Source organism: Equus przewalskii, chromosome 3 (genome assembly GCF_037783145.1).
Source record: "Equus przewalskii isolate Varuska chromosome 3, EquPr2, whole genome shotgun sequence".
NCBI lineage: Eukaryota > Metazoa > Chordata > Mammalia > Perissodactyla > Equidae > Equus > Equus przewalskii.
In genome coordinates, this window is record NC_091833.1 from 83,503,559 (window position 1) to 83,529,206 (window position 25,648).

The following is a 25,648-nucleotide window of genomic DNA, read 5'->3' on the forward strand; positions in this document are numbered from 1 at the left end:
GTAACAGTTTATCAATTAACACCAAGTAAACTGATTTTATAAATTAGATATAACTTATAACAACAAACTGACTTACCTAAGGGCAACCTGGCTTCTTTTAAACTTAAACTCCAATATCAAAAGTATCATTGAATGCAACACAGACTTTTAAATTAAGATTCTTAATTCATTAATTTTAATATATAAAAGTTGAAATTTATCAAACAGTGCTCAGTTTAGCATTTAACTGTTGTTTTATTGTTTCCTCTTAGATCATATGCTCCTTTTCTTTTCATAGACATAGTTATACAGTTTAGCATAACAGACATTTTGGCCACCATACATCCTTTTCCTAGAGAAAGAGTCCTCCATCACTCCATGTAATTCAAGGAGACGATCTTCTCAACGACATGAAAGGGAACAGGAGTTTGAGTTGCAATTCTATCACAGGCAACTCAAAGAAATAAATTCTACCAATATATTTAATAAATAGTTGAAGATCCCTCATATAAAAAATAGTACCCTTGATGGGGCTGGCCTGGCGGCGTAGTGGTTAAATTCACGTGCTCCGCTTCAGTGGCCCGGGGTTCACCAGTTCTGATTCTGGGTGTAGACCTACATATAGCTCATCAAGCCGTGCTGTGGCAGCAGCCCACACACAAAAATAGAGGAAGATTGGCACAGACGTCAGCTCAGGGCCAATCTTCTTCACCCCCTGCCCCCGAAAAAAGTACGCTTGATATCCAAACACTAAATATACTTTTAGAAAATAAAATTACAGCATTGCTTTCTCATTGTAATTACCTTGTTTATAACTGGAATTACTGACAGCTGTGCTTCAAAGGCAAGAAAGAAGTTTGCTACAGTTTGGGCTTGAATACCCTGGAAATATCAAGACACAAGATACTGAGATAATCATTCCAGTCTATCACAAAACTTGTACAGTCGTCCCTCAGTATCTGCTGATTGGTTCCTGGACCACCCCCACCCCCCCCACCTGCCCCCCAGGGATACTAAAATCTGAGAATGCCCAAGTCCTTTGGTATCTGCCAAAGGAATTTGTATATAACCTATGCACATCCTCCCATATGCTTTAAATCATCTCTAAATCACTTATAACACCTAACACAATGTAAACACCATGAAAATAGTTGTTATACTGTATCGTTTAGGGAATAATGACTAGAAAAGAAAGTCTGTAGATGTTCAGTACATGCACAACCATCATAGGCCTTTCAATCCAAGGTTGGTTGAATTCTTGGAAGCGTAACCCCAAATGTAACTCAAAAACATTCCACACATCTTCAACAAAAGCAGAGGTATAAAGCAAACTACGGTGTCTATACTTCCATGCATCTGGATCATTTCCTGTGAAAATTTCTTTCAGTTGAGGAAGCATTAATTTGAAGAGGACTATGTTAGGCTTTGAAGACACAAAAGTGAAACATGAACTCTTAAGATCATCAAAGCCTACTAGAGGACAGAGTCACATGATGCAGTTTATAAAGCCCACTACCATGTATATAAGGTAGAGACTGACCTTCCCTGATAGGATCAGGGAAAGTTTAACACAATAAAAAAAAACACCTTTGGGTTTTGAATGAAGAGTTTGTGAGAAACTGAAATAAATGAAAAGTTTACTTTAAATACTGTATCATAGCTCTTATATGGTCATCTGCTGAATATGTTTTTATGATTATGTTTATGCCACAAAAGAACCTCATACTATTATCTACATAGTTCTTTAAACCTAACACTTCCCAAACTATTACCTTAAAATCACCCCAAATGACCTGAAAACTAAAGATCTGGGGCCGGCCCCGTGGGTTAAGTTCGCGCACTCCAGTTCGGGGGCCCAGGGTTTCACTGGTTCAGAACCTGGGCACGGACATGGCACCGCTCAACAAGCCATGGTGAGGCAGCATCCCACATGCCACAACTAGAAGGACCCACAACTAAAATATGCAACTATGTACCGGGGGGCTTTGGGGAGAAAAAGGAAAAATAAAATCTTTTTAAAAAAAAAACACACACTAAAGATTTATTTTCAAGTTCTGCTGAAAATTGATATGAGAACTGCTGATTAAGAACTGCTAAAAATTGAGTTTTCTGGTAGGATGTATGAATGACATTGTACTTCAGTAAAAACTACAACAATCTCTTGAACAAGTCCTCTGATCAGCTTAAAAATTTTAAAAGATGAACTAGTCAATTTCACAGAATGCTTTAGTGTAATAAAACTTCAAATTTTATTTGAAAAAAGTATATGATTTTGGTTAAGTAATACATAAATCCTATTTTTTCCAAACAGAAAAATTCTGCTTCTAAAACACATTTTAAAGAAAACATCTTGAAACAACAGAAGAGTCAATCATATAAAATGAAAAGTACCTACCTCATTTGCATCAACCACAAGTAAAACACCCTGGCAAGCAGAGAGTGACCTGGATACTTCATAACTGAAATCAACATGGCCCTGAAAAACAAAAAATATTGATACCTCTAAATGTCAGCAACAAATTTTCTAGGGAGGGGCATTATGGCAAATCTACTGATTCCACCTGATAAAAAATCAGTAGCTTTCTTTTTTTAGCCTGCGCTTGTGAATCAACTTACACTAACATAAGGGAACTGAGAAAACAAAAAGCAAAGTTAAGTGTTTAATGTTCAGTTCAAAAACTAAATAAGAATTTGTCTGTACTATTAGTACAAGGCTGACTTTAACAACAGACACAAAATTAATATTAAACTTACCGGTGTATCAATGAGATTTAAAAGGTACTGCTTTCCTTCATGATTATAGAAGAGAGACGCTGTCTGTGCTTTAACAGTGATTCCTCTTTCTCGTTCCACTTGCAATTTATCAAGAACTTGCTTATTATTCTTTGTTTTATCAATTGTCCCTATAAATGGAAACACGTGATATTTCTATGCGCTTTTAGAAAGAGACAATACTGCACATAAAATTAAAATCAAAATTTTAACAAGCATGGTAAAAGTAATTACCAGTTACTCATTGCCATTAAATATATAATATAAAACGAAAATACCTGTTAGTTCCAGGAGCCTGTCAGCTAAAGTACTTTTGCCATGATCCACATGTGCAATGATACTGAAATTTCTAATATTTTCAACAGGGAATCTAGACATGTCAATTTTTTCCTAGAAAGGGAGGAGAAATATTACATTTGAGTATACATTTTGTACAATATGAAACAAGTATACTAATTCAAAGAATATTCTTTTAGCCTTCTCTAGACAATTTCATTTATAGAATTTACATTGTTTATATTATTCCATTATTCCTCTAACAATAAAGAGATGTATGGCTAATCTCATATTACAAGCAATGGATTACAAGAGGACTCACCAAATACATTAGTTTCATTGTCAAAGGGGAGGATACAGCTAAGTAAAAGTTCCTTATAATATTTCCACCACTTAGAGGACCAATGTGGAACTGAGTTTATTTTCATGAACAGAGAACACAAGATACCTAAAATTCCTGAACAGCCTTAGAGGAGCTGGTCTAACACAACCTCTTCAGGCTGAAAGAAAAAAAGGAAACTCTCTGCCCTTATCATATATTTAATCACCAGAGTCAGATCTATTTAAAACTCTGTGCTCCTAATAGAGTCTACAAATTTAATCTAAATACAATTTTGTTACTTGGCACTTCTCTGGAGAGAGAGAAAAACATCACATCACCAGAAAAAGGCTATTTATCACTTAAAACTCAAAAATATTTTAAAACGAAACTCCTGATTTTTACTGTATACAACTTCTTCAATGTTTTACTGAGACTCATCACAAACAGCTAAAAATTGGTCTTGAAGTAAAATATGTCAGTTTCTTGTATTTTATTTTCCCAATCAAATCTGTATTTCATAGTCAGCAAAAAAAAAAAAAAAGATAGGGCCAGCGGGTGGCATAGTGGTTAAGCTTGCGGGCTCCACTTTGGCAGCCCGGGGGTTCAGCTTCAGATCCCAGGTGTAGACCTAGCACTGCTCTTCAAGTCACGCTGTGGCAGTGTCCCACATATAAATAGAGGAGGACTGGCATAGACATTAGCTCAATGACAATCTTCATCAAGCAAAAAGAGGAAGATGGGCAATAGATATTAGCTCAGTGACAATTTTCCTCACCAAAAAAAAAGAAAAGAAATTACAATAAAATACAAAATTCTCATGAGCTTTAAGTTTCCTTTTTATTTATTTATTTTTTTAAAGCTTGGCACCTGAGCTAACAACTGTTGCCAATCCTTTTTTTTTTCCTACTTTTTCTCCCCCAAATCCGCCCCCCCCGCCCCCCCAGTACATAGTTGTATATTTTTTAGTTGTGGGTCCTACTAGTTGTGGCATGTGGGACTGCGCCTCACCGTGGCCTGACGACTCGTGCCATGTCCATGCTGGGGATCGGAACCAGCAAAACCCTGGGCCTGGGCCGCCGAAGCCAAGCAGGCAAACTTAACCACTCGGCCACGGCGCCGGACCCTAAGTTTCCTTTTTATAAGTGCTCCAAAACAAGACTGACAATAAGGATGCAACTATATTTGAAAGAAATTCTGCAAAAACACTAAACCTGAGTTGTTTGCCCTGTAGAATTTTTTTCCGCCATTCAATTCAAAAGATACACAGGACTGCCCCACTTTTAACAACTTTGAATTGCCACAGAATCCATTTAAAATTCCACAGGCATTTTAAAAATGGGCAAAACTGATTAATATACAGTCTTACTTTTTCCCAGTTACTCCTAACTTGCATTCAAGCACTTCACTTTTCTGCCTAAACTCTCTCTCCTCATAGTTATCAGATAGTGTCGTTTGCAGAGCTGCTGAAACCCCCACCTTCCCCAACTACTAGAGGCAGAATTACACCAGTGCGCTTTGGTTGAGGTAAAAGGAAACAAACATAAGCTAAGGCATAGTCAACACTTCTTATATTCTAGGTACTAGACTAAAAAGTTCCACGCCCTACATCGGGCAATCCTCATAAATAAGCCATTCGGTGTTCTATTGCTATCTCAATTTACCAGAAGAAATAGTTACAGAAAGGTCAAATAACTAGCCCAGGGCACAAGACAAACAAGTCGCAGGAAAATGGAGTGTTAACAGCTTCTTTAGTAGGCTTCTAGGAGAATTACCGTAATGCATGCAAAGTGCTTAGGGCAGTGCTTCACATAAGCAATCAATGGATCAGTTACTGACATTACAAATTAGGAAACCCAGGAAGTGACCTGCGGAGGTCACACTGGGGAGCGGTGAAGGATTCAGAAACCCGAGCAAAACCCGCGCTCAGCTCCGTCCCTGCACAGAACCGCATCCCGCGTTCGCCGCAGTCCCGCACGTTCCCAAGTTCGCAAGGCGGTCGCTCCCGCCTTTCACAACGTGCCTAATCGGAGACTAAGAGCCGGTCACCTGGCGCGCTGCTGAGCTGGAGAGCCTGTTCGGAGCCCTGGACCCGGGTGCAGCCTGGCGGGTCGTCGGTCGGGGAGGCCCAGGAAGGCCCCGATGAGCGGCCCCAGGGGCCCACGCCGCGAGCGCGCGGCCGCGCCACCAGCCCCGGCCCGAAAGAGTCCACATCCCCCCGGGCGACGGAGGCATCACGCGATGGTCCCGGGACGCAACGGCGCCATGCCCGCGGCTCGGCTTTCTCAGGAACGCCCCACCGGGCGCCACCGGGCAGGAGTCAACCAGCCTGTCAAGAGCAGAGAGAAAATCGTGCGGCGCACAGTACCGCCCAACTAGCGCCGCCCGTGGGACGCCGGGGACGCAGCGCCCCGCCTCGTCGACCGCCCGTCGCAGATGTCGTGACGTCATGGCGCCTCGTGCGGGGTAAGGAAGTCAAGTGAGGGGAAGCACTCTCGTGCGTGTTAGCTGTGCTTTTAACATAACGTCGGGGTTTAGCCTCCTGGCAAGTGGCAAAATACTGTTGCAACTTGTTAGATCTGGAAGTTGAGGATCCAGTCCCGTGGCCACGTGGTTAAGGTCGGGTGCTCTGCTTTGGTGGCCCAGGGTTTTCTGGTTCCGATCCTGGGCGCGGACATGGCACCGCGCATCAGGCCATGTGGAGGCGGTGTCCCACATGGCCAATTAGAAGCACTCACAGCTAGAAGATGCAACTATGTACTGGGGGGCTTTGGGGAGAAAAAGAAAAAGAAGAAAAAAAGATTGGCAACAGATGTTAGCTCAAGTGCCAATTGAAAAAAAAAAAACTCTGGAAGTCGAAATGTATTCCTTACGCTGTCGGTGTATAGCGCATCTGAAAGGAAATAGACCATAAACTTGACTGTAATAATGTATCCTAGGAAAGTTTCGGCCAGAAGTGAAGGTGAAAAAAATTTACACACTGAACGCCCTAATGTCTCCATCATCTTCAAGCTACGACTTCAACAAATGTTCACCTTGCAGAGGGCAGAACTCTGACTAAGGTGGGAAATACGGAATGAGACCGTATCCAGTATCTGTCTCCTACTCTTCCTTCGGTCTTTCTGGAATATCCAGAGTTTGGTGCAGAGGAAGGATATAGCAGCTGTGTTGAATTCACCATTGTATTGTTTCTAGTTTGTTCTTGGGACTGCTATAAATTAAAACAGTACTTAATACACCATTAATTGCTCCTGTTACTGTTAGAGACCAAACTTGACAGTTACCTTGAAATGCAATGAACACAATAATTCATAATAGTTTATATAAATCAGTGTTGCCCCAAACTGCAATAATTTGCATTTTCAACATATCCTCATACGGCTATTATATATTTAATATTTTTCTTTAAATCAATGTCCCTTCTATACTTTTTTAAAGGAAAAATTTGTATCATTACTAGAAGTGGAAAAAGCACTATGACCTGTCCTAAGTAAAAACTAATGAATGAAAAATGTGATTCAGTTCTAGCTAAGATGTCACCTGTTAAAAGCTCCGAACCTGTCTTGATTAACAACGGAGATTAGCGGCTGCAGGTTGGCATGGTGATTAAGTTCATGCACTCTACTTCAGTGGCCCAGGGTTCCTGGGCCTGGATCTCAGGTGCGGACCTACACACCACTCATCAAGCCATGCTGTGGCAGTATCCCACATATAAAAAATAGAGGAAGATTGGCACAGATGTTAGCTCAGGGACAGTCTTCCTCAAGCAAAAAGAGGAAGATTGGCAACAGATTTTGGCTCAGGGCCAATCATCCTGACCGCCCCCCCCAAAAAAAAAAAAAAACCCGGAGATTAGCAGGAGCTAGAGAAGAATTTAAAAACAGCACCAAACTGAGACTTTTCTCCTTGACCTAATCAGCAGTATTGAAAGGAGAATTTTCTTTGTATGATTCAATAGCCTTAATGCCATGTCTATTTCTCACTTAAAGTCATCTTGATACCTCCATTAGTCCCCCACTTTGAGAATACTGCAGTATCTTATGTGGTTGATGTTATATGCCCAAGCCAACAGTTAAAATATGTATTCATTAGAAAAATACTCACTAAGCATCCTGTGTCGGGCAATGTACTAGATGCTGAAACTCAGAAAAATTAAGCAAATTGTCTGAAATCACATAATAGGTAAATGGCAAAATCTGTATTTGACTTCAGGTTGCTAGAAAACAAGCTCATCCCTCTGCAGGATCTTTGACAGCATGACTTTATTTAGTGTTCAACCTGGGAAGAAAGGGGAGTTTGAGTCTAAAGTTTCAAAGTGAAGGTCTATTTTCTTCTGAGCCTTGAAGGACAAAAGTCTTTCTCAAGGAGCCTAATGAAGTAGAGGGATCATCACCAGCATAAGCGCACTTACTGTAACTGTGTTCCCAGTTCTAGTCTACACACACTTGGTACATATCAACTAATTTAATCCTTACGGAGCCCTCTCAGGCAGGTATTCTTGTGATTGTTCCTGTGGTACAGATAACTGAGAAAAATGTGGCTCAGGTTTTTTAAGTAACTGCTCAGAGTCACACAGTTAGTGATGGAGTGAGCTGTGAGCCCAAGCAGTCTGGCTCCAGAGTCCATCCTTAACCATTCCATTATATGCTGCTGAGCAAGAGTAAATGAGTAAAACATATGATACATTGAGTTAATGGTCAGTAGAGGAAAATGGGCATAATTTGGGGTAGTGGCATTTTACTTGAGACAAGGATATCTGAAGAGCTTACATAAATAAAAACTCTCATAAGTCAGAATCATTTTCCCCTAGGAATAAATGTGTAATAGATTACCTTCTTACATAGCACATTAATCCACAACTGTTAAATTTATGTTTTTAAACATATTTGAAGGGTTTATTAGTTTGCTAGGGCTGCCGTAACGAAGTACCACAGACTGGGTGAATTAAACAACAGAAATTTTTTTTCTCACAATTCTGGAGCCTAGAAGTCTGAGATCAAGGTGTTGGAAGGGTTGGTATCTTCTAAGGCCTCTCTCCTTGGCTTGTAAATGGCCATCTTCTCACTGTGTCTTCACGTGGTCTTCCCTCTGTACCAATCGGTGTTCTAATCTCCTCTTCTTCTAAGGACACTAGTCATATTGGATTTGGGCCCACCTTCATGACATCATTCTAACTTAATTACCTCTTTAAAGACTTTATTTTCAAATACAGTCACATTCTGAGGTGCATCAGGGGTAAGATTTCAAAACATTAATTTGGAGGGAGACACAGTTCAGCCCATAACAAAGGAAATAATAAATAAAAATGTAAAAATGAATAATAACTTTATCACCTCTAAATTATGTTTCAAAGTTATTGATATTTGGAGTATTTTTAACAGTAGCATACCATTAACAAACTTCACAATAGTGATCACAAGCACATGCACAAATTTATGGCTTATCCATGCGATATTGACAAAGGATCTCCGGTACTGCTTTTAGGCAGATAAAATGGTGCCACCGTGTGTCTACAGTGGAAAATACAGCTTAGAATTAGTTTTTTAAGTCAGTTTAAGTCTTTTGTGATTTATTTTTTTAGAATTTCATATATTTTCAAATTTTAGACATATATTAGGGCTTTATAAATACTTTTGGAACACAAAATCGAAAGTGCTTGGGGAAAGGAGGAGAAAAGTGGCAGAAGGTATCTATGGAAAGAACAATTTCAGCCAAGTTTGTGAAAGACTTTGAATAGAGTCTTGCTGGTTAGCATTTCACCATTATCCTGTGCAGCAGCCATTGTAAGCAAGGAAATAACACATCAGGTTTTTGCTTTAGGAAGCTTACTCTGACAGTGGTGTGTAAAAGGATTGAAAACAAAAGCAAAAGCAAATAAAGGGATGAAGGAGAAACAGACAGAGAGAGGAAAGTCTCCTATTTTAATAATCTAGGTGAGACACAGTAAGGGCCTGAATGAGTCACTGGCAGAGAAAAAGGATAAGGGAGTGATTGGTAGGATTTTTGGAGACAGAATTAACAGGGTTTATTTGATGGAGAGAGAGGAGGAGCGGTCCAAGATAACTCCAAATTTTCCAACTTTAGTAGACTGGAGAATGTAATTGATGTTTGCCAGAATGTGAAACTCAGATATTCAATATCTAACAGGTAGTTATAAATGGAGCTTGGGAAAAAGTTCAGGCTAGCGTTTTGGAAACCATATATAAAAACATAATAAAAATTGTGGTATTGGGTGAGTTTTTGAAGTCAGAGAGTAGGAAATAAAATAGTCGAGGACAGAATTCGACATGCTTTGGGGTGCCCTTTTGTGAAACGAGAGAAACAGTTCTCACAGTCACTGAATAGCATGTATGGTGTGTGTTTACATTTTTCAGAAATTCCCCAGAGTAGTAAGTAGAGCACAGTACTAAGTCATGGCGATGCAAAAATGAAATAGATATGGTTATGGTACTGAAAGGATTCAGCATCAGGAGGAGAAAGTCATTATATAAGAGATAACTGTATGACAATGTTGTAATTGCTATGATAGAAATATGGATGTGTTATTATAGGAGAACAGAGTCAAGGCAACTTCTACAATCAGGGCTGGAGGTATCAGAAAAGTGTTCACAAAGCAGGTGACAATAATGTTTATACACACTTAGAAGGACTTAATATGTGCCACATACTCTTCTAAGTACTTTATAAATATTACCTCAATTAATCTTCAAACAATCCTATGATTGGTATTGTTGTTCCTGTTTTACAGATGGAGAAAATGAGGCTTAGGCAGGTTAAATAATTTGTCTGAATTCACACAGATAGTATGTAGCAAAGGGACATTCAAACACCACTCTGATAGATTTCAAAACCACTGGCATTCCATTGACCACAAAGTTATGCCCCTTAACTTGGGTGTTAAAGGGTGAATCAAGTTTAATAGGCTGAGAAGTGAAAGTGGAGGGTGGCAGAAGGTCCAGAAAGAAGGTCCTACATGAGCAAAGTCATGATACATGCAGGAAACTTCCAGCACTTCTAGGTTTTGGGAATATAGAGTTCAGAAAGAGATGAAACTGGGAAGGAAATTAGGAGCCAGACCATAGAAGGAGGAGCATGGACTTCATGCTTCAGGTGATTGTAGCCATGGCAAGGTTAGAAAGGTTTTAGGCAGGGAGAGTCAAATGGCAACTGAGTGTTTCATGTAGGTCATTCTGACAGCAGCTTGAAGGCAGGGAATAAGTTAGATTTAAGAGATAAATGATGACAGCTTTTGAGGGTAGTGGTAATGTGGAAGGAGAAGAAAGAAATTTGACTAGAAAGTAAAATTAGTCTGCCTCAAAAAGGGTATAGAATGTGAAAGAGGTGATTGCCTCTTACTAACCCAAGGTAAAAAAAGATTTTCCTATTTCACACTTGAAATGTATCAACTCGTCTCTGATTTCCATTCATCACAGATATTGTCTATTGGTTTAAAAAAGTAAGAAGACAAGGTAAGAGGCAACATTTAGTTTTGTTTAGCACTGTTGAGACTCCTGGGGCGGTCTTGTCAGATGAAGACCAGTTCAACTACTTTCTAACTTCATGGGATATTGGTCTTAATGATTAAAAAAAAAAAAAACTCAAAAGTAAAGCTATGGTTCACAGATTCCTCAGTGAAACTTACTGATTCAGGGATCTAGAAATAACTGAAATGACTTGTCTTTGGCATCTTATTTTTACTGTTTGGGGTTACAGGACCTGTTTGATGCTTAAAGTCATTGACCTGCTGAGATGATGTGCTGCTCACGCACCAACAGCCTGGCTGCTTAGTTCATCAGTCTAGTAACTTCCGTACCCCAAGGGAATGCCCAACAATGGCTGTGCTCCTTGGACTGTCATATGTTTGGGAGCTCACATCTTCACTAGTAACACTGTGAAAGCTCTATCTTCTTCCAAATGCTGTGTCAGTCAGCATCTGTATTTCATTTAAGAAGAGAACTTCATTAAGAGTTTGACAGATTTTGCTATAAAAAGTTAAATTACTTATAAATAATTTAATATGGATATTAATGTGTAATTTTTATCCTCAGAAAATACGAGGAAGCATAAGATTAGAAGTGTTTAAGCTGAAAAAGTATTCCAACTCAACATGTACAGCAGTTGCTAAATAAGGGGAAGCAATAAAAGACACCTTGGTTATTACAATGTGTCCACCAGAAGGTGTACTGTCCTTCTGATCGGAACCATGTAACTCTCACAGCACATCAGGAGAGTGTTCTCCAAAGGAAAAGGCAGGTGCCGACAGGAAACCAAAAGAGAGGTGGATACTGGGGAGCAGTAAATGTCCATTACAGGCATTAAAGGACTCAAACAATCCAGGCGTGCATTTCTAAGTGCACAAATGCCTAGGAAAATAGGTTTTTACTCCCTAAGGGAATTAATTTCTCAGTGACTTCATTTGTCTTTTAGAAAATAACTTTAGCATCCACTTCTTACCTGCCTTATTTTTTGCTCCTCTGACATTTTTTGTTCTTTTTAAGTGAACTATTACTTGTAGAGTGCTGCTTAATTTGTTATATTCTAATTGCTTTGATTTTTATCATTAGTTTTAGATTCATTAAACACCTCACATAAGTCTTCATTTATTTGAAAGAGAGTTACCTTAGAGATCATCATTTCCTTTTGTGCTTATTTCTCTTTGGCAGTTGTGAACTTATCTTTTTCTTTCTTATTCCTATGGAAAGAAAGTGTCACATCTAGAGTAAAGAATATGAGGAATAAACACTTTCAAAGTTGCACTAGGAACGTGAAAAAAGGAAACAACTGTCAAAAGAGGGGAAAAAAGGCCTAGAGGCTCTACTCAAAAGGACTCTGCAGATGGCAGTAGAGTTAAGTTTGTAATAGAATGCATGAGCAGAAATTGTTGGCACGTTCAGGCTGTGCATCAGCAGCTTTGCATCCCAGGTAATAGTGTCCCATCAGAGCTACTGCTGTGGCCACATTGAGTGTAGCATTTTTTTAGGTGCACTTACTTGCAATGTTTCAGTAGTTAAAGGAGGTGTTTTTATACATGATATAGTCCAAAAACTTCATTTTATTGATGAGAAAAGTGAGATGCAGAGAAGCTAAGTAAATTGCCTGAGATCAAACAGGAGGAAGCAGTCAGCTTATTGGATGTAAGCCTACAAGTTTGCAGGAAATGAGGACGAGGGAAATCTCTGAGACAAAGCTCGGTGGCTAAGTGGAGAAACTTGATGCTGTTCTTCCCTCTAGAAAAAGATGAGTTGTAGGTCCACTGGTATCATGTAAGTTTTGTTGGATGAATCTAATGTCTCCCATCTCCATTCTTTGTCATGATAAATAATTTAGGAAGAAATAGTGTGAATATCTGACAGAAGAGGATACATTATAATGGCTGTTGGTTTGCTTGCCAGATGGATTATCTGATTTTCTTAGAAAATGAGAGTTGCGTAAATTGGCATGATTTTTGTGAAGATGAGTGTTTATTCATTTAAGCAGTAAAAAAACCCCAGAACTTATGTAAAGGCAGTTTTACTGACAAGGTTAATGTATTAGTTGTCTATTGCTACAGAACAACACACATCCCTTATCTCATAGTTTCTGTGGGTCAGAAACCTGGCATGGCTGACCTGGGTCCTCTGCTTCGCAGCCTCCCTGAAGGCTGTGGTTGAGGTGTTGAGCTAGGATCTCATCTGGACTAGAGTCTCATCTGAAGGCCCAGCTGGGAAGGATCCTTTACCACACTCACTCAGTGATTGCTGGCAGCATTCAGATCCTGTCTCTTGGACTGAGGACCTCATTTCCTACCTGTATGTTTACTGGAGACCCCCCAGTTCCACTCCGCCTGGCCCTCTCCCAAAATGTGCAAGCCATGAAGGAATAGATAGAGCGTCCTAGCAAGATAGAAGGCACAATCGTTTATAACTTAATCACGGCCTTAATACACCATCACATTTAACATATTTCACTGTTTAGAACCAAGTTACTTGTCCAAGCTACACTCAGGAGAAGGTATTGTACATTGCAGGAATACCACGATGCCTGGATCAACGGGAACCATGTAAGATGCTGCCTATAACAATCAGAAAGCAACCTTTCCTGTAAGGCCTGTCAGTATAACAATTATTCTATGAGAACCATAGTATGATATCCACAGCCTAAAAACCTGCTTAGCAGGAGATTTCCATATAGAAACGCTGATGCAATAAAAACTAAAAGGAAGATTTTGGAGATAATTTTATTGTATTTAAAGTACATAATATACTTATTTTGGCAAAAAAAAAAAAAGCCAGAAATTGTTTATAACATGTAATTTCTTATTTCTCCAACCAAAAGGGTAGCCAAACATATTTATTAATGAGATTTGAATTGCATCTGTTTTTTAAGACTTTATTTTTTAAGAGTGGTTTTAAGGTCATGGCAAAATTGAGAGGAAGATTCAGAAATTTCCCGTATCTTCTGTGTTTCGCATATTCATCCCTCTTCTCCCCAACCCTGATCTTTTTATTGTCTCCATAAATTTGTATTTTCCAAAGTGTCATATAGTTGGGATCACACAGTATGTAGCCTTTTCAGACTGGCTTCTTTCACTTAGTAATATGCATTTAAATTTCCTCCATGTCTTTTCATGGCTTGATAACTCATTTCTTTTTAGCACTGGATAGTATTTCATTGTCTGCAGGTATCACAGTTTATTTACCCATTCTCTTACTGAAGGCCATCTTGGGTGCTTCCACGTTTTGGCAATGATGAATAAAGCTGCTATGAACATCCATGTGCAGGGTTTTGTGTAGACATAAGGTTTCAGCTCCTTTGGTTAAATACAAAGGAGTGTGATATATCTATTTTTTAGTAGAAATGTTTGTCTTTAATATTTGCTAAGCAATTAATTTATCAGTTTTGCTAATTACTATGAATTGTTACTGTTTTTAACTCGGTGCTATATATGTATATGTGTGTGTGTGTATATATATATATGCATTTAACTAAAACAAGTCATGTAAGTTATAAAGACCATTATATGATTTGAGAAATGTATTTAAAACAGTCAGTCCTGAAAAACAATTCTGCCAAATGAATTTGGGAGTGTATTTCTTATTAGTCTTATTTATTAAATGCTGTGAACAGAATAGTGGATATTCCATTTATCATTTATTTAATTTACCAGTTAATTGAAAGCACAGAGAAATGAAAGTATAAGTGGATCTTATTTTTAACAAACTTCTAATTGGAAATGACTCCTTTTCAGAGAAAAGTTATTATTGATGGAGATTTTACTGTGTTATGTGATACTTTAGGGTATCTTACTCTAATAAAATGTTAAGAAAGCCTATTACACAGAGTTTTTAGTCATGATACATATCCATTAATCTTGATAAAATAAAAAATATGTGGTAGAAACATTTAGTTGCCTCATTTGAGTATTCAGTAATCCAGTAAACTTTCATTGAGCATCTGCTACATCCAGGCACTGTGCTATATGCTGTGAATGAAATACAAATGCAAATGAGCTCTCAAGTGTCTTACCAGGACAGAATATAAGACATATTAGACATAATTATAGTAATTGGTAAATTATGGCCACAATGAGGTACTTAAAAGAAAAATTTTTCAACTTACAGCAGTAATTGCCTATGATATATTTAGACTAAATGCTGTTTCTCCACAAATGGTTCTAAACAACTGAAGCTATTAAGCCATCATGAACACTGAGTGTTCACCAGCCTTAGCTGATAAATGAATGGGAACTTTGAGTAACCATCACTAGACAAAATAGAAAGACTCTGCTGACCAATGGACAATGGGGCTTGTTTTAACTCATCTTGTAGAGACTTATATACCTTTGTGGCCTATCCAGACAGTAAAAATCTATCCTTTGACAAGTAGAAATGACAAGCAATAGGATATATTGAAGCATATGAGAAAGCCATTTGGTATAAACCTAATTCCGCCTGACTTTGTTTTTCCAAAAGGGCCTGACATGGCCACTGAGCATGCATTGTATATCTGCTTAAGCATTTGCTATTTCCCAAAGACAAGAACAAATGGCCTTAAGATAAAGGTGCAACTTCCCCCCACATTGACATTTCCTTAAGGATAAGCATCTTCCCTTAGACAGGGAACTGATTGCTGTGCTTACCTGTGACCACCCAACTCGAGATAACACAACTGCCACTCTGCTGTGTCCACCGAGACAGCAGACCTACTACATGCTGTGTCCATAAATCACTGTGCCAACAGAGCAGTCTCATGACTATTGTAAAAGGGATATTTCAATCATATGTGAAACATCCTCTTTGAGGGTATATAACCACTCTGTACACCCCACTTCTTTGGTGCCCTTCCTTCCTTTGGGAGGGAAGGCCCCAGGCCATGTTCCTCGCATTTTGGCTTAGAATAAACTCACCCAAATTTTCATTTATAGATTGGTTATGGATTATTTTCGTCGACACCTTAATTAACATAACCACCATGAACTCCCACCACTTTCCTAGCTCATCATATTCCCTAAAGTATTCCCTTTAGAAAACTACTCTTTGAATTTTTTCACTGGTGTATGTTCTCTTGCCTGGCCAGTCAATAAACTCTGTGCTCACTTTGATGATCACAATAGTGGTCCTGCTCTTTCCTTTATTAGTCATCCTCCAAGTTTTGGAAATCAGAACCAAAACATTCATCTCTTCAAGCCTAAAAATCCTTCTGTCAGAAATGAGATCAAGAATATCCAAAACCACTTCAAGGAGAAAGAATGGTGTACAGACCAGAATAACAGTTGGTATAACTTAATAAATGGTTCCAGTAAACCTGAAGAAAAATGCATGTCTCTGAAAAGTTGACATAAGTGGAGCCATTTTAAAAGAGAGCTGGAGCAGACATTTCAGAGAAATAGCCTGCATGTCTTACTCCTAGATGTTTTGGACTGTTTGAACTGGGCCAGACCTTTGGGCTGGGCCAAACCAACATTGTCTTTCAAACTGTTTATACAGGTAAGAGGAAAGCAGGCATCCTGACTGCAAAGACTAATGATTATGGACTCTTTCTGAAGATACAACTGGTAACCATTCATGTTTAGCTAAAGAATAACCTAGCTTATTAGCACTTATAATTTTTTTCTTTCTCTTCTTTTTCTCTTTCTCTTCTTTTCGTATAATTACTCTTTTCCTTTCCCCATAAAAAGCTATCCTCAGGGCTGGGCCGGTAGCACAGCAGTTAAGTTCGCACGTTCTGCTTCGGCGGCCTGGGGTTCATGGGTTCGGATCCCGGGTGCAGACATGGCACCGCTTGGCAAGCCGTGCTGTGGTAGGCATCCCACATATAAAGTAGAGAAGATGGGCACGAATGTTAGCTCAGGGCCAGTCTTCCTCAGCAAAAAGAGGAGGATTGACAGCAGTTAGCTCAGGGGTAATCTTCCTCAAAAAAAACCCCAAAAACGAAAAAACAAAATCTATCCTCTTTCACTCTGTAATTGGGACACTATTTGGATTTCTACCGGAATCTGTGCTCCCTAAATAACAATTCTTTGATCCCAAATAAACGCTTTGCCCTTTAAACTAGTTTCTGTTTTTGTAGGTTGATGTGTCCCTCAGAAAGAAGATAAAGTAGAAACAAAGAAGAAAGAGAGTTTGAGAAGGCAAAGGTTGATCGTGCCCTTACAGGGTTTAGAGCTGGGAGTTCCTTGAGCCAAGAACTTTATCTACTGGCTAGAGATGGAGGCACGGGAATTGCAAACCAAGTTCCCATGCTCTGATTCAACCTCATGAGGTAATTTTCCAATTATCTTCCGTCTTCCATACAGATTTCTTTGCAACATTCTTTTCAGGTTTGAAGCTTGAAGGTTTGAAGCCCAATAATTCTCACTTCTCAAAGAATAATGTCTCCCCCCTGGTGGGAAAGATATAGGGTTTACATATTATACTGATTCATATTGTTTTTCAGAAGGAGCCATCAAGACACATAGCCATGTTTTACAAACGATTACAAATATATATATATTGCAACAAATGGAATGTGTAATATTTGCAAATGTAGAGGAAGAAGAAATATTGCTCTACCATTCTAGGTTCTTTTGGTTGGTCTAAGAATTAAACTGACATGAGACAGAATAACAGGAGAAAATTAAACAAATTTAATAACATATTTACATGGAAGAAGCCCAGGAAAACTGAGTAACTCATCAAAATGGCTGAAGGCACCACCTTAAATATCATTTTCAGCTAAAGATAAAGAAGGATGTTGGGGATAGTGGCTTGGGATTTCAAAGAGGAGGAAGGCAATTCACATGGAGATGGGAAAGCAAATGTTTAGTAAACAACTATTTGTCATGCCTTGCAAAGACAATGAGACATGGAGAGGACTTTGATCAAAGTGGCCTTGCTAGGTTCCTCTGGGTCTACCACATCTAGTTTATATTATACTATAATTACTTATCGTGATAGCTCCTTTCTGAAACAAGCCTTCTATCTTAAATTCTTTTAGGCAGTTAGGGGGAAGGTCAAAGTTTCTTCCTGAGTCTTTTGTTCTTAAAAATAATCAAGCCAAAGAGACACATTTCGGGGTAGCAAATTCTGCTCCCCTATACAAAGTTTGTGTAAGAATTCTTACTAACCAAAAGTTGTACCAGCGTCCATTGAAAGAACAGAGATGTATCTGCTCAGTGAATCTGCTGCCTCCCTTTTTGAGTTTCTTTTGGATCAAGTCACAATCAACTTCACAGCCAGTATTTCCTTCCAAGACTGTCCCTTTTCTATCTTGGGCCACTCATGCCACTGTTGTGGAGCATTAATATGCTAAAACTCTTATCATTTAATTGAGAGAGTCTTTAATTGTAGCCTAAGTCCTGATAGTTGGCTTTTCTTTTTGTAATACAAGCTTTAATACAAGCTTAAGCTTTGGTTGCCAAGGCGTCCATTTCAAAGAGACATCCACTGCAAAGATGGCTAGCCCAAATAAACACATTGCCAGTTACACGACTAGGTAAAAAACCAGGCCACATGTGCCCCTCATCCCCACTTTGTTTTAGAGATCTTAGCTGTTTTTGATAAGTGACCATTTACGCTGCTAGTTTTTTCTCTTCCCATGCTTTAAAATCCTGCTCATATGTTTTAAATTCACTAATAAAGAGTGACCCAGGAAACCCTAATCCCCCACCCTCAGCCCCAATGAAAGCAGAACCCAAGGCTTGTGCCCTCTCTCTCTTTCTCTCTCTCTCTCCCTCCCTCCGCCCCCTCATCTCACCCCATGACCTCCCTGTGTGGCCAGGTTTTAAGTAATAAACCTTGTCTCTTTCAAAGTTTCCTGATGGCTATTGCTGAGGGTGTCTTTTAGTCATGATAAGAACTGCAATGGCTGGTCCAGCCACAACATTGGTTATCGATAGGCTGAGACTGGCACACAATAATGTATGCTTTTAAGATACTTAGAAGGCCTACTAAGTATACCCTTTAATCTATTTGAGGTCTCCAATGGTTTCACAGTCACATCCTTGAGTTTAATCACCTGATTCCATATTTTAATGGTGGCATTCAGGGTTTTATCTTTGTTCTGATGCCATTTCTCACTTTAAGAAACTTTTGCTCAGAGAGAATGGGGTTGGCAAACAGTTTTATTTTCAAATCAAGAAAATCTTGGCTTTTTAGCGAGAGAAAGATAATCTGTGTATGACTCCACTCATATGAGGAATTTAAAACTATGGACCAAGAACAGTTTAGTGGATACCAGGGGAAAGGTGGGGTGGAGGGTGGGCACAAAGGGTGAAGTGGTGCACCTACAACATGACTGACAAACATTAATGTACAATTGAAATTTCACAAGATTGTAACCTATCAATAACTCAATAAAAAAAAAATCTTCGCTTTTTAAATTTTTCTCTAAATTCCATTCAGAACCATAACTGTTTCTACTTTAATTCATCTTTTTCTCCTCATATTTTCTCATAGGTTTGCTTCAAGAAGCTGGTTGGCATTTTCTGTATTCTTCCTGGAAAGTTCTCTCTCTATTTTTCACAATGGCTTGGGCAACAGTGTTGCCAAACTTTCTGATACTGCATAAAATCAGTCCCAATTTTTTCCATCCTCCAAAAACAATTTTTTCACGGTCCTTCAATCCCTCACCTTGGGGCCCTTCAAGGTTCCACCAACAGTCGACTTGAGGCACTTGCAGCTTTTTCCTACTGCCCAGTCAAAAAGCATTTTTTAACTTTAGAAAAGCGCAATTTCACATAACAAATTGTGTTCTTTATTTATTGCTATCTTACAAACCAGTCCAAAATTCAGTGGCTTAAAAGAAGAACCATTCCTTTTGCTCATTAATTTGTAATTTGGGCAAGACTTGGCAGGGATGACTGGGTACCATTCCCTGATGTCTGTGGCCTCAACTGGGATGACTGAAAAAACTGGGGACTTGAAAAACCCAGCATCTCTTTCTCTTTCTTCTTTTGGTCTCAGGGCCTCCCCATTTGGTCTCTCCACATGGCCTCTCCAGCATGACAACCCCAGGAGACTTGGTCTTGTTATGTGGCAGTTGGGCTCCAAGAACAAGTATTCCAAGAGACCCACGGAAAAGCTAATGGCTTCTCATTATCCAACCTTGAAAACACCACTTCCACTGCATTTTATTGGTCAAGCAAGTTACTAGGTAAGGCCAGCGCACATTCAAAGTGAACGGAATTAGATCTCACTTCTTAAAAAGAGGAGTGTCAAAGGATTTGCAGATATCTTTAATGTGCTTCAAATTGCCAAGTGTTCAGTTGCAGAGATGTATCATGATTTATTTAACTAGTACCCTAATATTAGACATTTAGATCAGCATAAGATTTTACTTTAAAGTGTGTCCCTGAATACACCCTTAGTACAAATCCCTTCAATTGGATTTGATAAGACAGGAGAATTACAGGTTTTATACTCCTTTTTCAATGACTAAGGATTTTTAAAAACAATACTAAAATGAGCTCTATACGAGAATTCTGGTTGTTTTCATTCTTACTAAAACTCAGTGTTTTCATTTAATTTTATCTGTGTTAACTTGATAGGTCAAAATTATATCTTATTGTAGTTTAAAGTTATTAATAGTGAGTTTAAATATTTTTCACAATTTTCCCTATTATGAATTGCTCATTTCTTTGCTCTTCTTTTCTCTCTCATTTCAATTTATTTATCCTTTTATACTGAACTAGAAAATGTCTTAAATATATTCTCTCTAAAATTAAGTATTAAATTCTCTGCACTACCATTTATATTCTCTACCATTTCCATTGACGATTTAAATTCTATTTTACTAATGGTTTTCTTACATGTTTCCTAAACTAGCATAACTCCCTTCTTTTAATCAAAGTATAATTGATATATAACATTATATTAGTTTCGGGTGTATGACGTAATAATTTGATATATGTATATATTGCAAAATGACCACCACAATAAGTCTAGTTAACATCCATTACGACACATAGTTACAAATTTCTTGCTTGTGATGAGAACTTTTAAAATCTACTCTCTTAGCTACTTTCAAATACACAATACAGTATTTATTAACTATAGTCACCATGTACATTAAATCATCATGACTTATTTATTTTATAACTGGTAGTTTGTACCTTTGTCCACCCTTCACTCATTTTGCCCACCCCCTCCCAACCCTGGCCTGTGGCAACCGTCAATCTATTCTCCATATCTATGAGTTCAGTTTTTTTGTTTTTGTTTTTATATTTCACATATAAGTGAGACTGTAAGGTATTTGTCTTTCTCTTTCTGGCTTATTTTACCTAGCATAATGCCCTTAAGGTCCATTCATGTTGTCACAAATGGCAAGATTTCCTTCTTTTTAGTGGCTGAACAATATTCCATTGTGTATATCACATTTTCTTAATCCATTCATTCATCAATGGATTCTTAGGTTGTTTCCATGTCTTGGTTATTGTAAACAATGCTGCAGTGAACATGGGGGTGTAGATATCTTTTAGAATGCACAAGTCATTTTTTTTTTTTTTTTGCTGAGGAAGCTTTACCCTGAGCTAACATCTGTGCCAATCTTCCTCTATTTTGTATGTGGGTCAATGCCACAGTGTGGCCACCTACAAGCGGTGTAGGTCCAGGCCCAGGAACAGAACTTGGGCTGCTGCAGTGGAGCACACCGAACTTAACCACTAGGCCATGGGCCGCCCTCCACAACTCCTTTTTTTTTTTTAGTAAGATTAGCCTTGCGCTAACATCTGCCACCAATCCTCCTCTTTTTGCTGAGGAAGATTGGCCCTGAGCCAACATCCATGCCCATCTTCCTCTACTTTGTAAGTGGGACACCTGCCACAGCATGGCTTGATAAGTGGTGCATAGGTCTGCACCCAGGATCCGAACTTATGAACCTTGGGTCACCAAAGCAGAGCACACAAACTTAACCGCTATGCCACTGGGCTGCCGGCCCAACAACTCCTTTTACTCCTTTTTAATGTCGGTTTCCTACTCTTATGTTTTGTTCTAATCAATTGTCTTCTCATTTTGTCTCTTCTCTGACTTTGACTTTGAAGCCATGAGTGCAAATTGTGAGGAAAAGTTTAAGTTAAAAAATCCAGTGCACAACTCCATTTAACTGGCACTCAGAACCCAAAATACCTCAAAGTCCTACCAAAAGAAAGGGATGAAAATGGGTACCACTGTCAACCTCTCCAAGTTATGGACTCCTACTCTTCCCTCAGGACCTCACCAAGGCTATAGATAAACCCTGACAAACAGGAAGAATACAGCATAAATCTGTATACTAAATACTGGTAAAGCTTGATATTTTCCTTCTTGTTTGATAAGAATAAATACTGCAATTAAAAATAAATTAATTAATTTAAAAAAAAGAATAAATACAAAAAGTAGTTCTTCTATTGGTTTCTATCACTCCACTGGATCCTGGTACACATCTTTCACGTCAGATCATTCAGGGAATGTAGTGTGGTACATTAAAAGCTCTATTCCCCCAGTGTACATTGTCCCAGATGCCTCTTGTCTCTGACCTTACAACAGCAGGATAAGGGTGGACAATAGTTCCCAGGATGTGTAGAACCATAATTAGCAAGAACCTCCACCTCAAACCCACTAAGCTGCACCACTCTTCCCATATCTCCTGACACTGGTCCTCCTTTCCACTGGGAGTAGCTTTCTTAATTATGCTTCAGAACACAGGAGCAGGGGGCAGAATTATTCTGCCGGCACTTACAGAAGCAGCATCCTTATAGGAGGCAGATGGCTGCTCTTTCTTCCATTTAGTATAAAACCTAGGGCTCCAAGGGTCTCAGGAACTTCCTACTTCTTTTCATATGAGTGGGCTGTTTTTGTGTGTGACGGAAAGAAGGTGATGGTCAAAAATCATTTTTATCACCACAGACTCATCAGCTTTATCACAGAAATTTCACCCAGATTCTGGCATCAAGTTGACTCCAAACATTAGTTTTCCAGAGTGTGGAATATTTATCTTTTTCTAAAATCCCGCTGGCATTTTTCTTGGAATTGTGAGGCAATTGTCTAGTCTAGTGCCAGTTTAAACTAGAGATGCCAAATTTTTTTCAAAGAAATTGAAATTATATTCCAAATATTATTTTGTTACTCTGATTACGACTTTTCCTGGCTGATGTTTGTGAATGAAAATATAAATACTGCAAGGTAGAAAGAGATCCTCTTATCAAGGCAATATTATCCTCTTATCGTTAAAAGAGATCCTCTATATCAAGGCAATGTTTGAGCTAATGTCCCAAATTAAGTTAAAATTCTAAGCTGTAAGTAGTTAGTGAGGTCCTAGTGCCAAAAGATGGTTGAAATATTGTTTTATGAAATAGAATTTGTATATTGAATTACATTTAAATATATATCGTATCTCATCAATTTTTTCAAACTGCTGTAACTACTTTTACCCAATGATCATGATAAAATATTCCAATTAAACTTGTAATATCTTGAAAAAATATTAATATTGGTACAGTTACGAAAGTGTAATTGTGGCAGAGTATGGGAGGGATTTTGCCTGTCATAGCTGAAAGAAATATAGCCAATATATGCTTGCATCTTTACTGATTACTACCTAAGCCAGTTCAGCCAAAATAATAGGTGGTATCTTGGAAATAAAGTCTTAGCTTTTCTATTATTAGAAACTTTATTTATTTATTTAAAAATAAGAGATAAATGCTGAAGGACTGTCTTATGTCTCATCACAATCTGTCTACATGACACAGCATTTGCAGATACTCCCCCCCCCCACCTTCTTTTGGTAAAATGGGTTTTTCATATAGATTTATATGATATGAGAGTAGAATTCACTAGAAAATATCTGTTTAGTGACTGTAAATAATGGACACGAGTAAAAACAAACACCTTCTATTGATCAACTTCATTTCACCTAGAAGCATAATCATAACAGATAACATTTAATGAGCATTTGCTACTTGCCTCCCACTGTGTTAATTGCTCCTGTTGCAAAATCCTGCCTAATCTTCATATTTTATACACAAATTTATTTATACACACATATGTTATATATATGTATTCAGTAATAATTTATGTATATTATGAAACATGGAAAAATAAAATTAAGTTGATGGGATAAAGATACAAAAATAGTTGCTAAGAGGTAGGTATAAAATTTATTCTTTTATGGATGTGGGAACTGTGGATCCATTTAATTAGATAACTTGTGGAGGAATTTCTGTAATTCCTAGGAAAGATTTCCTATAAAAATTAATTATATCAGTCTGCTAACTGTATATAAATTTGATTTGTTATTACATTTTAAAATGATTATTATAAGAATATAGTTACTAAGAATGTACAACTCAACTACTTCTCATGTCTACTTTCATAATTTCAGGTGCAAATTATGTATTTGCTAACATTTAGTTATTACCAAACTAAAAGCTTTATAAATGTTCAGTAATAATTTTGCTAGATTCCAATTTTTTCTACTAAGATAAAAGTGAAAGCTAACAAGAAATAGCCAAATTAAAAGTCAATTACTATAGTATTAATGAAGGAAAGCCCTGCAATTTTCTTTTCTTTTCTTGCCATAGGACACATTGAGCTCTTTAAAATTCATGCATCTGGACAGAATTTTATGCCCAGTTTAATGTGATATGTGATATTCAGGGCTGCAGTTTCAGGCTTATAAAATAGAAGCAGCATGGTCTTTAAAGGGCAGCTGATCAGGAACAAATCTTATGTGGTATTAACAAAAGAAGCATGTAGAGAATACTGACCAAAACGTATTAAAAAAAGTAATGGAAAACAGAATGTATTGTTTTCTTCTCTATCTTAATGAGAATAACAATTTATAGGTAGAATGAAATCAATGTACATTGGAATGCAATACAGACTGCCAAAATAATTACTTGATAAACACCGATAACAAACAACCCATTTCTCTGTCGGCAGACATAGAAAGTGAGGACATATTTTTCTCTTGGTTCATAGTAGCTCTGTCCAGCTGAAAAATATTTTTTCGAGGTTGTAGATAAATATTGTTTAGTGTGTCCAAACAGGTACATTCAAAATACCAGCATTTTGGACAGCCATAGATAGTCTTTAGGGAGAAACAGTCTGAGTAATGAAAGGAAACTGGGCTGAGTGAGAGAACTGATGCTCCACACTAAATTCTGTCAGATACTAGGTGTGCAACTTTGCACATGTCACCTAGCCTCTCTGAGCCTCCATTTTTACATCAAAGGATTGCTGTGAGGGATGTCATAATTTTGTATGAATCTTAGATTGATATACACCAATTGAAATACTGGGTTCTGAGTATACAAAACTAATTGTGGTAATCACTCATCCATCCATCTAACCATTCATCCTTTAGTGTAACACATATATATGCATAATTATCAGGTACAGGGCAAGTTGTTTCAGTTGTAGCTTCTGGTCAGCTCACAATCTCTTCAACACTTCTACAGATCACCAGAGAGAGACTAAGAAATTATGGATGGAGATTCTCCTCCTTATTTCCACTGCTAATTGCTCTCAGCAACCACAGAAAAATTTTTTCCTGATTTTGGCAAGTCTCTGTGCCATTAAAGGTAGAATTTTTACAGTCTTTATTATGTAAAATGTATTACTGCCTATGAATCTGCTACTTTAAAAGGAGTGTTTCACTTTATTGCGTAATTACCAACACAAGTCTAAGTGAGAGAACAAGGAGGCTTAACCCAGGGTGACAGCAGTGGAGATGGAGAGGATTGCTTAGTGGGAGATTTATTTTAGAGGCTGAATCGATAGAATTCATTGAAGGATTAGACGATCTCTGACAAGTGAATGAGTGGCTTGTGATGCCATTTCCTGGAATGGAGAAGAGAAAGTTGGTTGG

The 25,648-nt window shown here is 38.1% G+C and overlaps 1 protein-coding gene and 1 long non-coding RNA gene across 2 annotated transcripts in view; one reads left to right on the plus strand and one right to left on the minus strand.

Moving 5' to 3' along the window:
• GUF1 (GTP binding elongation factor GUF1) overlaps nucleotides 1-5,772 on the minus strand; it is a 24,249-nt gene extending 18,477 nt beyond the window's left edge. The window contains exons 1-5 of the mRNA XM_008519510.2: nucleotides 5,396-5,772; nucleotides 3,030-3,141; nucleotides 2,734-2,882; nucleotides 2,375-2,455; nucleotides 784-861 (exon numbers count right to left, since the gene is read on the minus strand). Of these exons, the coding sequence (XP_008517732.2) occupies nucleotides 784-861; nucleotides 2,375-2,455; nucleotides 2,734-2,882; nucleotides 3,030-3,141; nucleotides 5,396-5,581 (606 nt within the window). The 5' untranslated portion in view covers nucleotides 5,582-5,772. The remainder of the gene's footprint in view (nucleotides 1-783; nucleotides 862-2,374; nucleotides 2,456-2,733; nucleotides 2,883-3,029; nucleotides 3,142-5,395) is intronic.
• LOC139082318 (uncharacterized) lies at nucleotides 5,625-25,361 on the plus strand. The gene is made up of 4 exons (XR_011538207.1): nucleotides 5,625-5,812; nucleotides 16,895-17,086; nucleotides 19,768-19,957; nucleotides 25,239-25,361. It is a non-coding gene; the product is annotated as an uncharacterized lncRNA (long non-coding RNA).
• Nucleotides 25,362-25,648: the final 287 nt, after the last annotated feature.